This window comes from Acomys minous (assembly GCF_964271855.1).
Source record: "Acomys minous genome assembly, chromosome: 17".
Lineage (NCBI taxonomy): Eukaryota > Metazoa > Chordata > Mammalia > Rodentia > Muridae > Acomys > Acomys minous.
This window is the reverse complement of record NC_140500.1, coordinates 1,390,243-1,405,000: the sequence shown is the minus strand read 5'-3', so window position 1 is coordinate 1,405,000 and position 14,758 is coordinate 1,390,243. Positions and strand designations below refer to the sequence as shown.

At 45.8% G+C, this 14,758-nt stretch overlaps 1 protein-coding gene across 3 annotated transcripts in view; it reads right to left on the bottom strand.

The window, feature by feature from the left end:
* Window positions 1–14,758, bottom strand: part of IPO8 (importin 8) — a 60,997-nt gene that overhangs the window by 6,965 nt on the left and 39,274 nt on the right. For all 3 annotated transcript variants that reach the window (XM_084764856.1, XM_084764854.1, XM_084764855.1), the window contains exons 17-22: window positions 9,464–9,530; window positions 7,789–7,914; window positions 7,131–7,228; window positions 5,223–5,318; window positions 2,988–3,208; window positions 915–1,120 (exon numbers count right to left, since the gene is read on the bottom strand). In XM_084764856.1, the coding sequence (XP_084620982.1) occupies window positions 915–1,120; window positions 2,988–3,208; window positions 5,223–5,318; window positions 7,131–7,228; window positions 7,789–7,914; window positions 9,464–9,530 (814 nt within the window). The remainder of the gene's footprint in view (window positions 1–914; window positions 1,121–2,987; window positions 3,209–5,222; window positions 5,319–7,130; window positions 7,229–7,788; window positions 7,915–9,463; window positions 9,531–14,758) is intronic.

Sequence of the window (14,758 nt, the reverse complement as noted above, 5' to 3'; positions counted from 1 at the left end):
AGGGCAGAGGGTCATGGGTTTGGGGCCAGTCTAGTTGGACACCAAATCTGCCGTTTCCAACCTTTAAAGCAGTGATAAAGTTTCTGTTGTGTTAAGATGTTGTCAAACATCAATTGATCCATGCAACACAGAGTTCTATCCAAGACCCTCCCATAGTAAAAATAAGACAAAACCTACGTGGTAGCTTTATGAATAAGTCAAGAAACCATGGTCTGGGAACAAATAGATGGTGCAGATCTAATTACAGATGAGAAAGACGCCTATGCTAGTTAATCATTAACAGGAAAGTCTAGTTATGAACCCATGAATAGCTAAGAGATTATAAAGAAACATAATATGCTAAAACACAATTCTATCGTTATTAGCATATGTTTATTCAAAGGAAGAAAGAAGCAGGGAGATAGGAAGGAAAGAGGAAGAGTAGTTCTGGAAATAAGTTATCACTTCAAAAGATCTACTTAGCATTTCAGAAAATCCAGAAGCTCTACCCATGCTAAGGTGGGAGATGAGTAATTTTAAACCCCTTGTTTATTAACAAACTAGGATGATTCCTATTCATTGATAAAAAGTATCAAATCTAAACTTGTGGAAATCACAGAATGTAGCATGCAATATATAGGTGTGCATTTTATGGAAATTCTGATTTTTCTCAACTAACAGTGTCTGGTGGTGGTGGTGTTTGGGGGATTTGTCTTTTGAGACAGGGTCTTTCTGTGTAGCCCCAGCTGCCCTGACTCACTCTGCAGACCAGGCTGGCCTCGAACTCAGAGATCTGCCTGCCTCAGCCTCCCAAGTGCCGGGATTACAGGTGTGCGCCACCGAGCCCGGCTTTAATTTTTATAATGGTAAGTTAATAGTAAGTTATTGTTTAAAGGCTAAAGCAACTACAGCGCAAAGCATAAGTAAAGCTTTACCATCGTCCTCCGGGTCAGCTCTCTCTGCTTTTGAGCGGTCTTCACGGTTGAGCAGCTGTCGTGTGGCACACACGTGCTTCAGGCCAAGGAAGAGGAAGAGAATGGAGGGGAGAAGCTGTGCAGCCACAGCATCCACGGCAGGAGGTCGGTTCTGCAGTTCCAGGAGGATGCTCAGGCCAATTATACACATCTTCCTGTCGTGGTGCCTGCGGACATGGAGAGCACGCAGATGCAGTCACAGAGGACAAACTGGCCCTCACCCTTCCTAATGCTGCGACCCTCGTGCTGTGCTGACCCCAACCAGAAACTATCTTCATTACTACCTCATAAATGTCACTGGCTACCATTATAAATCACAATGCAAATATTTCTGGAGATACTTAGTCACGACCCACAGATTGAGAGCCACGACTCCAGAAAAATCTAAAGCAAACAAAGTCCTGTGTAAACCAAGTTCTACAAACAGACCAACAGGAAAGTCAGGTGTGGCAGCTCAGACCTATAACCCCAGCACTGTCGAGGCTGAGGCGGGAGTATTGTAAATTCAGGGTGCAATTTTCAAGGCCAGCCTGGGCTCTATGACAAGACTTAGCTCCAGGAGGGGAAAGGGCTTCTCAGAGTCTGCAGTGAGCATGTGAACCTTGTGTAAGCCAGTTACGATTCCTGAAAGCTGCAGCTGAATGTTAGTTAGTACGTCTCCTTGACAGCAGGAGTTCTCCTCAGCGGGAAGGAGGAGGAGCTCTCCAGACTGTGCTCTCTCAACCTGCAGCTCTCTTGGCAGATATTCTCCATCCACACCAACCTCAGGTGCCAAAGGCCGTTTCAAAACAGCAGCACCTAGCACGCTGACCTGACTACACACACATCTGCCATCAGCCACTGCTGTAACAGAATAAAAAATTCCAAAGGAAAAAATAATTTGCTAATTTATATAAGACATAGTTTGTATGAAATATTCTTTTGTTTTAAGACATCAAATATTAAAAGACAAAAGCTAAAGGAAAAAGTTCAGTGTTAGCAAGAGCAATTGCTGCTCTTCCAGAGGACCGGAGACTGATTACCAACACCCACATCAAGTGGCTTTTAACCATCGACACCACCAGCGCCAGGAGATCCAGCGTTTCTTCTGGCCTGTGAGGGTGCCCAAACATGCACAGCATACACACGGCACACACACACCCCCGCCACACACACACACATACGTGCATGAACAAGAGTAGATCTTAAAAGCTCAGGATTCAGGAGGCAGAGGCAGGAGGACCAGATGCTCAAGGCCAGCCTGGGCACATGACATCTGTCTTTCTGGACTCAGGAGGTGAAGGTGCTAGAGCCACACAGTTTAAGGACAGAACTGACCCCTGAGACCTGTATTCAAACAACCTCCACATACACCACGACACCAGTGTGCCCACATACATACCCTGGCACGTACACAGAATAAGTCATTTTTTAACTATTCCTAATTTCCAAAAATGTAAACAATGTTGGAGTGATGTTTTTGTGCACTGTGTAAAGACTGTCTTTGTAATATTCAAGTGCTGATTTCTGCACCAGCTGAGTACAGCCGGACTTTGTACTGTTAAGCATCACCTGTCCCAGTATTTTGTAAACATTGTTCTCCACCATCTTTTTATTGGTTAAATTAAGAGCTGAATGGCCAATAGCTGAGGCAAGAGAGGGAGGCAGGACTTCCGGCAGAGACAGGAACTCTGGGAGAGAGGTGCGAATAGATTTGCCCACAAGACAAGAAGAAGTTGGATGTGTGAAACTGATGAGCGGCAAAGAACCACGTGGCAAAATACAGAGTAGTATAAATGGGTTAACATGGGCTGTAAGGCCAGGTGGGAACAACAGTAAGCCGAGGCCCAAAGCTACTGTAAATAAATGTAAGTCTCCATGTCATTGTTGAGAGCTGGGCGGACAAAGAAAGTCTGTGTGGCTTTAAAATAACACACTGAAACAGTTCCCAAGACATAAAGATTATCTTGCAGCACTTCACTGTATTAAAAAAGCAGACACATTTTTCATCCTGCAAAAGCAAAGCGATGTAAAAGCAGGAAGGCAGATACACACCCAAGGAAGTAATCGGTGTCGTTCATCCACTGGTTGATGAACTGGGAAGTTACGGGCCCAGGGTTGTGTGGCAGCTGGACTTGTTCCAGTGTGCGGAGCAGCAGCTCAGGGCTGTAGTAGAGAGCGGCAATGGCCACCTGAAGACACATGGTGCGCAGCTCGCTGGTCTTGACCCCACGGGTTAATCTTTCTAAGACGAGCTGAACAAACAGCGGGATACACTGGAGGGCAGGACAGAAGCAAGAGTCACCCACATATGGCCGCCATGACACTCCCTGAAAGCCGAAGTGGGCTGTGTTGCCAGTAAATGAGTCTTTGTGACAATGAAGTATGTAGAAGACATTCAAAGACCCAAACGCCCTCAAAATCAGACTCTTAAGTAGACAACGAGTGACAGGCCGAGAACTCTCTTCCCACTACGTCCACACGGGAGCCGGCTGCAGACTGCCTGGGAGCTCCTGCTCTGAAGCACTTCAGTCAACCACGCCCAAGTTTAAGGTAGGTGACAACGATGGGGTGTATGCCAATTTAGAAATAAATGAATGAGACTAACATGATCAGCTTGTCTCTAAAAACAAAATCCTACTGCTACACATGAAAGCTCAAAAATGCTGAAAAGGGGGCTGTGGGTCCCAGGCCCTCTGACTGCAGTTCTAACTCTGTGGTCTTGGATTTGACTCTATCATCTATGTCTCATATCAAATACATTAAAAATCCCAAGCCATAGTGAAATAATTAGCTAAGAACCAGTAAAATCACAAGGAAATATTAACTTTAAAACACTCTTTCCAGAGCCAGACGTGGTGGCACACACCTATAATCCCAGCACTCAGGAGGCAGAGGCAGGCAGATCTCTGAGGCGAGGCCAGCCTGGCCTACAAAGTAAGTTCTAAGACAGCCAGGGCTACACAGAGAAACCCTGTCTCTGGAGGAAAAAATTCTTTCTGACGAGTTTTAAAACGAAAGTTTAACAAATATTTACTATGGTATGTAAAGTCACCAAGAGTTAAAGGAGCCTTCATATTTTACAACTAATATAACAATCATCCCTTTCCGTTACATTAAACCAAGACTGATGACTTAGGAAAAAATACTTATAAAAACATTTTTATCTAGTAGCTAATGAATGAATAAATGAATGAAAGATCGCCGACAACAGCAGTCACATCACAGATAAGCGATCCTGCCCTCTTGGCAGAAACAGGTCACAGTGATCTCTCAGGTATTTTCACCTGACTCTGACCCAGCCTCTAACTGCAGCAGCAGCTGACAGGAAACCCGGAGAAGCATGACGCCAGGCCGTACCCGAGGGCGCCATGTGCCATGCAAACTAACATCCAGTCACCCACAGTCCTCAGCTCTTTGGCAGTCTTAAGCTTCCCAATGCCTTGGCAACCCACACAAACGCAAACGCACGTGTCATGCTGCGGACTCTGACCACACCAGGGTCAGACCAGACGAAGACAATGGTTCACCTCCTTCCTACTTACCAAATCCCTTCCTCCCATCGCAAGACATGCCCTGCACTAGCATTAGCTAAACAGCACTTTCAAGACAATCAATATGGCCCTAGAGTTTAGAAAGCAGAGCCATTCCGTATTCAACCAGGAAAACAGCATGAACACACCTTCCTAGACACATTCCAGACAGTCACACAACAATGGTCTCTGCTGGCTTTGTTTGGCCCGGTTTTCCCCTGTAGCTGACCCTATGACTGTCTCTGGCCCCCTGCAGGCAGCTGAGTTACATTACTGCTGCCCGTTAGCCTCCCTACCCAGGGAAGGCTCTGCAGGCACACCTAGGCTCCTGGCCTTTACCTGCTCCCTCCTGTAACACCTTCTCCTGCCATGAACCCCTCCCCCCTTCCCATAGCCTTCCTCACACCTCTACCAGCCACAGCTTCCTCGCTCATCTGCAGAAGACCCAGATCACTGGTGGTACCCTAAGCAACCAAAAACCGTGCCCTTCCATCTTGGCAGTTCTCTGCTCATGGGTTCTGTTTACTTGCTCAGAGCAGGGTCTGAAATACACAATCTCCATTGCACGTGCCCATTTGTGTTTGTTTTTTTCTTTCTGTCATTGTCACTACTATTGTAAATTTTCTGAGCCATTCTTTTTTCTGTTATTCAAATTGGATTTGCACCAGCAGACACAAACTTTAGCTGCCTTTTCACATAGTCAGGCAGCGGCACTGTTGTGCGCGTGTCCGGAGGACGTGCCCCTGACATGGAGTACCTGGTCGATGCCCCGTCCTCTGCACTGAAGGATGATGACTTCCAAGAGTTTGGCAGCATGGCACTCAGCTTCCTCTCCCACATCTCCACACAGTATCTGGAGTGACAAGAGAGCAAGTCCACAGAGGGAAGCAAGGCCCTGTGAGTTCAGTCACACAGGTCAGTTCTGCCGCTGCAGGATCTCTCTTTAGTCCTGGCTGGCCTGGAACTCACTACGTGGACTGCCTGGCATCAGGCTTAGAGAAAGCTACCTGTCTCTGCCTTTCAAGTGCTGGGATCAAAGGCCCGTGCCATCACACCCAGCAGGGATCACTGTTTTTAGAAAAGCAACTTGGTGGGTGGGTGGGTGTGGTGGCACACACCTTTAACCCAGCACTGGGAGGCGGAGGCAGGTGGACCTCGCTGAGCCTGAAGCCTATCTGATCTTTGTTTGCAAAAAAGCAAAGAAACAAGATGCATCTTGTAATTTAAAAATGAACGGTAGAACACACACCTGAGTGCAAACCTAGTTCCAATGCGGGAGCTCTGAGACCTCGAACAGTTTACCAAGTAGCGGCCCAGTGATAAAAGTGGGGATCCATAAGGTGTTCAGGGTTAAGGTGAGACATGCAAAGGAGCTCAGATCGTTGGCTAAGCAAGAGATATTGTCTTCTAAGGTGTGGTCCCTGGCAAGACACCAGCGCTCCTGTAAACAACCTTAAGGAAACTCACTGAGTCACAAGGGGGGAGGGGGGTTGTGCCATACAGGACACTAGTCAGGAAGAGAAGGAATCACTGGGAGTCGGAGCTGACCCTCCATACGCGCAGGTTCTCTATCCATGGGTTCATCCACCCACAAGCCAAATGATTTTTTAAAGCTTGGATCTGCACTGAATGTGTACAGACTGTTTTCTTGTTGTTATTCCCTGGCCCACATGGCTTAGAACTATTCACATAACACTATACTGTAAAAGGAACTTTTATTCACCCATTCACCCACTGCCTCCTTCTGCTAAACTAAGTCTCGTCCTGGAAGCTTCTAGCCTCTGTACAATCTAACATAGGCCTAGAATGTTTTCTGCCTGTGAGACTTACTGCTGAATAAGCTCACTCTTTCTAGCTCTTTCTGAACTCTGGCTGGCTGGTTCAACTCAGCTGTTCTGGCTCAAAATCCTCTCCCAACTGACTGATTTAACCTGGCTTCTCTCTCAGCCTCTGAATTGCTCTGCTTGGCCTCAAACTAACTCCAGCAATCTGTTCCTTTTCACTCTCTGGATCATTACTGTAGTCACCTGAGTATACTATTCTGTAAAATCTTTCTCTGATTCATCACCTTTTCTGCCACTCAATTACACATCACTTTCAAATATGGGTGCTTCCTTCTACAAACTAACTTTTCTTTTGTTGTGTGGGTTTAAAGGCGTGTATCACCACACCTGGACAGAGGCTTTTCTTTACCTGAAACTTGCTCTATATCAGGCTGGTCTTGAACTCAGACCTGCTTGCTTCTGTCTCCTGGATTAAAGGTGTTTGTATTCCAGCCAGATCACACAGACCTAGGCAGCCTTTGGATGTGATCTCTTGCCAGAGCAGCCATGTTCAGAATTAACATTCCTCTACATTATACTGTATTGGGTATTACAGAAGTGAATTAAAGTCCATATCGAGATGTGCTATGGGCTAAGAAATAGCACATATGTTAGTTACGGGACTGGAGGACTCATGGATTCTGGTCTTGGAATGGTCTCCACAGACACACAGCGATGGTTGTATTAGATTTCAAAGTAGAGATACTGAAGTGACATAAGTATGAAACTTTCACGTTAATAACATCACAAACTCATTTTTAAAGCAAAATTGATAAATCTAATATAAAGTAGACACCCAAACCTTGCGGAGAATCACATGACAACTGGCAGGATGTACTTACCTGCCTGCACATTGTGAACAAGACTTCTAAGTGCTTTGGATTTGACAGCAGGGTGTTGGTGTCTACTGTCACGTAATTATGCAGGAGAGGCATCATGTCTGGGGAAAGATTCAGAATCTCACTGAGACTCATGTGACAGGAGCAGACATGAATACTACCCACCGGAGCCACATTTCTGCAGCACTTGAACACTGTCTCCCTCAGCAATCACCAACGTTAGGAATGGCCGTGACATGCCTGCGCTATTACTGATGCCCTAGGAAGGTAGAAATGGTCACTGCTTATGGGGACGACACTTTCACCTTTGCCGTCCTCAGGTCTCACTGTCTCACTGCACTCAGCACGGCCTGACACACTGTCCCTCCTCCCACTAGAATGCAGAGCACAGTGCGAAGGCAGCTCCTCACTGCTGGTGGCTGGCTGAGAACAGTGCTCGGCACAGAGCTGTGCTCAAGAAGTACTTATTCGATTAGCACAGAGAGCATGAACAAGACCCACAGCCCACGCCTCTGCCTACCTAGGGGCTCAAACGCTGCTAGAACCACCCCAACCCTTTCCCTAACAGGAAAAGGGAAGCACCTGATTGGTACTGAACCATCAAGCATTGAGGGAAGTACACCTAAATAGAAAGAAAACCTGTTGTATAACCAATGCGTGCCTGTAAAGTACTCGAAGCAAGGCGGCTGGAAAATTTCATATAAAACACCCAGGAGCTGCCACATCTGTGGCGAGACGGCATGGCAGGTTAGACTGTAGGCCAAGGAAAAGATTTCCTCATAGAATTCTAGAAGGGAAAAACCTCCAGTTAGAATGTGAGGAAATAGAAAGATTAAAAGGGACCATACAGAGGACTCCAATACATCCCTCCCAGGGCCACACATGGCCCCCCCTAGCACGCTCCTCAGTGGAATCAGCCAGAGAGGCTGCCTCCACTCTTACTGAGATCTGCCCTCTTCTCACCAAAACAACAATCTGCTCAGAACTGAAAATACATTTAAAATTTCTACTTTAGGCCATGTGTAGTGGCATATGCCTTTAACTCAAGCACTCGGGAGAAAGAGGCAGGCGGATCTCTAAATTCAAGGCCAGCCTGGTCTACATAGCCAAGTTCCAGGCCACCCAAGGCAAACAGGAAAATCCTGGGGGGAAAAAAATCAAATTTCAGCAGGGGCATAGTGGTGTGTGCCTTTATTCTCAGCATTTGGGAGGCAGAGGAAGGCAGATTTCTGTGAGTTCAAGGCCAGCCTGGTCTACGTAGTGAGTTCCAGGACAGCCTGAGTTACACAATGAGACCCTGTCTCAGAAACAAACAACAAGAAATCAAATTTCTATTTTATAACATAAAATAGTTTTATCTCTAAAATTATATTACAAATATATAGGAGAACTATATTAGCATTAGCACGTTCTTCACATTATAGAACTTACAGCGTAATCAGTATCCTTCGTTTACCTCAGGATACTTCATACCCTCTATATGTAAAGAGGCCCAAAGAAATGTTCTGTATTCACACACTCTAGCATTACTCTCAGTCAAAAGAAAACTATATCCAAATGTTCCATCAGAAAACAACAGGGCAGTATAAAGAACGCGCGTCACTATCTCTGAGCAAAGATATCTGACTTTTAAACTTTGCTTTTTCTCATGAAACACTTGCCTAGTTTTTTTTTTCCCCCGAGACAGGGTTTCTCTGTGTAGCCTTGGCTGTCCTAGACTCACTTTGTAGACCAGGCTGGCCTCGAACTCACAGCGATCCACCTGCTTCTGCCTCCCGAGTGCTGGGATTAAAGGCGTGCGCTACCACGCCCGGCTCACTTGCCTAGTTTTGCACACTTTCCAAATCCCAGACTAAAGCAATTTCACCTGAATCCCACCCCAGTCCCTCTCTTCCTCTGTCCCGCTGCCCGTCTCCTTCCCTCCTTGCCCCTGCCTGCCCCACTGTGGACTTAGGTAGCTCAGGCTGGCTTCAAACTCAGTAAGCAGCTAAAGATGGATGACCTTCAACCTCTGACCTTCCTGCCTCCACCTCCCACGTGCTGCCCCACCCATGGCAGGTTACCGGTGCTTCCTGCCTGCCAGGCAAGCACTCTACCAACTGACGTATAACCTTCTTAAAATGTAAACATTACATTCTCTGTCTTTTAAATTTTCTAAAACCAGAAATTCTTCACTGGACATATTAAGTTTACTGCTGAATTAAAATATACATAGCTATTATATCAGAAAGCTGAGCTTTAAGTTCAAAGAAAGCAAGATCCCCTGTCCAAAACTATCTACCTCTAAAAGATACACAACAACCTCAGTTTACCTTTCGTCTGAGCTCTGCACTTACCGAAGACATGCTTCTGCAAGACAAGGTCGATGATTCGCAGGCAGATGTTCTCCAGCTGCTGTGTGATCTAAACACAAATTCACGGAGCCTGAGATTCAGTGTGATCATTCTAAAGTTCACGGATAAGTTAGTATTATCCCAATAAAATATCTACAAGGCATTTTTTGAGGGTGGAAGTTGCAATCTCCTGTGAGAAGGAAATATGTAAAAGTACAAGGAAATTCTGAAAGTAGACCAATGATAGGAATGGAAATGATATCATGGAAAATTAGGATTCAATGCTTCTTTACCTCATATTCTCCACTACATAAATTTCTAATGGGTCAAAGACTTCTATGTAAAAAAAAATAATAATAATAATAATAACATTAAAAAAATACCAGAAAAAGTAAAAGAACCCTGTATAACTACAAGGAAGTAAAGAAAGTCACAACCAAAACAAGAACTTGAGAAACTGCACTTCCTGACTGGGAAAAAAAAAAATCAAGTATTCCTGCATAAGGACAGGAACAGACCAAGACAAAAGACCAATGGACTGAAATACTGTCAAGTGGTGTCACAAATAACACAAAATTCCCTTTATACGTAAAATCTAACAATGTGACAGAAAAACAGGTTAAGCCTATAAAAACACAAAAGCCTCAAGCTCACAAGGAGATGGTCACTCTCACACATGGTGAGATTATAAACTGAGTGTGACACTAAAGCTGTGTCCCAAACGTGGGGTAGGAAAGACATGCGCTCTGATCCTGGGGGGCCCACTCACATATAAACATCACCTCAGGAAACTCACCCGACACCCCATACCCTGGAACGCTATGGAAAAGGTCATTCAGTGAGGTAATGTGTGACACTAACAACCAGTCTTTCGACAGGGAGCGCCAGCACCTACTCACTAGGAAGATGGCACACATATGAGCGCATGCTTTCAACTATTTGCTTGCTGGCTGGCACGGAAAAATCAGAGACGTGAGTCACACCCATCAGGTAAAGCTAGAGTGTGAAATGTCGCTATGCAGTGCTACCTTCTGAGCAGAACAACTGCCACGTCCCTCAGATCTGCTGTGACTGCTACCTGAACCCACCAGGAGCTGACGTTCTCACAGAAGGAGGGTACGAGGAGAATCACCAGACCCAAACCTGAAAATCCTCCTGGCCACAGCAGCCAACTCTGCCCCCAGTGCACATGGCCTGGGGAGGGGCTAACCACACAGGCTGAGGTGTGGCAGGCGTAACTGAAGAAGGCCTTGCCATCTATAAGGAAGCCAACGTCCACGCTGGGTGAAGACAGCCCAGTGGAGCTACACTGGGCTCACCCATGATCTAAGTATGCTCAATAGACTCAACGCTTCTCCAGGTTAGCTATGGTACAATCAGTTCTAGTTAGTCACTGGGACCTTAGAGGGAGGAAGGCAGATGTTGTTCCCACTCCCCAGGGAAGGAATTTCAGCAAAATACATTATCATCCTCATGAAAGACAAATACAGGCACTCACTTTTGCTAGCTTGAAATAGAAAAATCTCAGAAAACTATGATCTGTGAGAAGAGATTTGAGTAAGTAATGTAAATTGAGTAAATGAGTAAGCAGTGAGCTTAACTAAATATCTTCTCATGACATCCAGTTATTGCGCGCACGACACACACACACACACACACACACACACAGTCTCACTGCATAGCCCTGGCTGACCTCAGATTCACAGAGATGCCCAATCCTGCCTCGCCTCCTGAGGGGCACCACCATGGCCAGCTGCTGCCTCAGATTTTTTTTCCCCCAAGACAGGGTCTCACTATGCAGCCCTGGTTGTCCTGAAACTCCCTCTGCAGACCAGGCTGGCCTTGAACTCACAGAGATCCGCCTGCCCCTGCCTCCCAGGTGCTGGCATTAAAACTGTATGCCACTATGCCTGGCCATTGTATCAAATATTTTTTAAGTGAATAAAGTTAAAATCAGTAGTGAGATACACTTTCATGTAAATGAACAATTCAACCTTACAGCATATTCTAATACTCAGTTTTAAGTTTGGTTTGTTTGGTTTTTTGGTTTTTTGGATTTTTCAAGACAGGGTCTCTCTGTGTAGCCTTGGCTATCCTGGACTGGCTTTGTAGACCTGGCTGGCCTCGAACTCAAAGTGATCTGCCTGTCTCTGCCTCCCGAGTGCTGGAATTAAAGGCGTGCACCACCATGCCTGGCTTAATTTTGGTATTTTTTAATTTATTTGAAATAATAATTTGTAGGGTACACTTTTGATAATTTGATATATGTTAAACTATTATTTTAAAGTTCAAATGACCCAAAATCTAGACTCTACCAATATCCTTAAAGCATCAGATAAAGATGAACCTGCTTGGGTACCGTTTAGATTTCCAACTCTGCCCTTTTTAAGTAACCATAGGTGTGTTTCTTTGAAGGGGGCGTGGCTTCCAGAGCTCACTCTTACTAAGTAGAAGCTCAAATTTAAAGAGTGAGCAGGAGCAGCATCTCCGCAGTTAGGAGTGTGACAGGTTCAGATGGCAGCACAGACGCCAGCATCTTCCCAGGGCATGCACACATGTGTACACACACACATGCAGACAACTAAAATATACATATATGTGTGTAACAGGCAATGAAGGAAAAGGCCATAAATTTGAAAAAGAGCCAAGAGGGGTAGGTACATGGAGGGTTCAGAGAGAGGAAAAAAAAAAGAGAACTGATGTGATTATACTATAATCTCAAAACAATAATAATAATTATTATAAGTCTTTTTTTTTTATTTAAAAAGTTTAAGAACAGGTGGCCAGGAGACCAGACTACAGCTGCTTTACCTCTAATAGTGCTGAAGGCTTTATGTTTTCATTCTGCGTAGGGAGCCAGCCATGGTTTGCTTAGTGTGTCTCAAATTTAACCCATGCTGTTTCTGATAATTATAGTAACTTTGAATTTTCAACATTACTTGAAGTTCAAAAAAATTAATATCAAGGTCAAAATGTAAAATGTAATTGTTTTCAAAATTATCCAGTTTGCTCTCCTCACAATAACCACACTTGGGGAAACTGGGTTTCAATGATCTCTAAGGCCTCGTAAAACTATTAAAACAAATTTAGCTTAAGTACTGCCATTCTACGGTTACTTTTGTCAATTCTCCTGTTACTAAGACCAGAATTTCAACATGAAAACACAAAAATAAAATACTGAACATAGACACTAGAAATCCACATAAAGCTTTAAGGTACAGAAAGTCCAGCAACATGAGCACGTCAGCAGCGTAAGCGCGTCAGCAGCGTGAGTGCATCAGCAGCAGTCCCCCTCAGGTACCCGACAGCACGGATGACTCTGCAGTCACACCAACAGGACAATGTAAAGAGCTGGCACCAGCTTCCCAAACGCTCCGTTTGTGAGCAAATCTGCACTGCTAATCATGCCTGAGCTCACACACACGCCATGAGCTCACAGCATACTTTCACTAATGAAAGGCCATGCTCCACTCGGGAAGGGAAAACTGTGACATGTGACAAGAATGCCAGTGACAAATCTAGACCCATGACTGACCAGGGGTGACCAGGAACAACCACCTGAGCCTGCTGACCCTCACTTCTGCCTTTGCAAAAAAGACTGCGCTGCCCATTGGCATTCTGGGTGAACACGGAGCTCGTCTACGCTCTTGTCCCTGGGCCGCCGGGCAGACCTGAGTGAGGCCAGCTTTGGCCTTGCCATTACTGTGAAGCATCTCCTGCTCAGGGTTGTGTAAGCATGGCTCTCCATCACCTTCTGATTGGTTAATAAAGCCCCGAGCAGCCTATCACTGGGCAGCAGAGTTAGGCGGGGCTTCAGATCCCAGTGAGGGGGCAGGTGGGACCTGGAGGAAGGAGTCACCATCGGGACATGAAGGAGGCAGTAAGATGTCAGGTAATGGGGCCTCTATTGGGGGGTTACAGTAGCTGAGCGCCTGCCTGGCTCTCTGTGTCACTATTTGGGAGCTAGAGCAAGCATCTTACACTCAGTCGGTAGAATGACAGCCTGGCATGCATGCAGCCCCCGGATGCCATCCCCAGCACTGCATAAAATGCCTGTGATGATATATATCTGTTTTATCCCAGAGCAAGGGAGAGAGGTAAGGGCAGGAGGATTAGGAGTTCAGGGCCATCCTTGGCTACAGAGTAAGTATGGGGCCAACCTGGGTCACATAAGACCTGGTCTCAGGGGGGTTGGAGAGATGGCTCAGTGGTTAAGTGCTCTTCCAGAGGATGCGGGTTCAATTTCCAGCACTTACATGGCAGCTCACAACTTCCAAGATCTGACACCCTCACACAGATACATGCAGGCAAAGCATCGATGCACATTAGAGAGAGAGAGAGAGAGAAAGAGAGAGAGAGAGGGAGGGAGGGAGGGAGGGAGGGAGGGAGGGAGGGAGGGAGAGCGCCCAATATTCCTCTGAGATGGGTTGTCTTCAATCCCTGCCTGCTCTTCTCACCCTTACTGTGCCGACTGCATCACAACCCTGTTCCCGTACCAGTTCCTGCCACTGTAAATGAAAGCCCCGTCCTTCTCCACTGACATTAGACTGTGGGTTCCTAGAAGCACCCTGGAATCACAGAAGCCTGGCCTGGCACTCAGAAGACACGGTGACCTCAATTCAGACTAATACAAAGCCTTACTCTGTTTACGTTCAATGAGTGTGCAGCTTCCCTCCTCAATCATCTTAATACATTACTTAAAATCAGAGAGCAACTCAACTTACTTGTTTCTGCATTTGGAAATAGTTTCACTATGTAGGCCAGACCGGCCATGGACTTGTGGTCTTCCCACATAAATGCTGAAGTGAGGACAATTCTTAAAACTTACCAATAGAACTAAATAAAAATCTTTTAAGCCAAGACTTTGGGCTGGTGAGATGGCTGAGCACGCAGCTCACTGCTCACAGGGCTGCAGACACAGCTCAGTGGATGCGATGCTCGCCGCTTTGACAGAGGGCCTGGGCTCAGTTCCCAGCACCCACGTCAGGTGGCCCACAACTGCCTCTAACTCCAGCTCCAGGAAATAAGGTATCTTTTTCCAGCTTCTGAGGACACCCACACATATGCACAAATACACCTGATATACACACACAAATGCATAAATTTAAAAATAAATTAAAAGGGGAAAAAGTCTCTTGCCACAAAAGCCTGGCCACCTGAGTTCGGTTCCCAAAACTCACAAAAAAGAACAGACTCCAAAAGTTGTCCTCTAAGTTCCACATACGTGCCATGGCATACGCACACACACAACATACACACAACAACACACACTATATTTAAAAGAATTCATAAGCATTG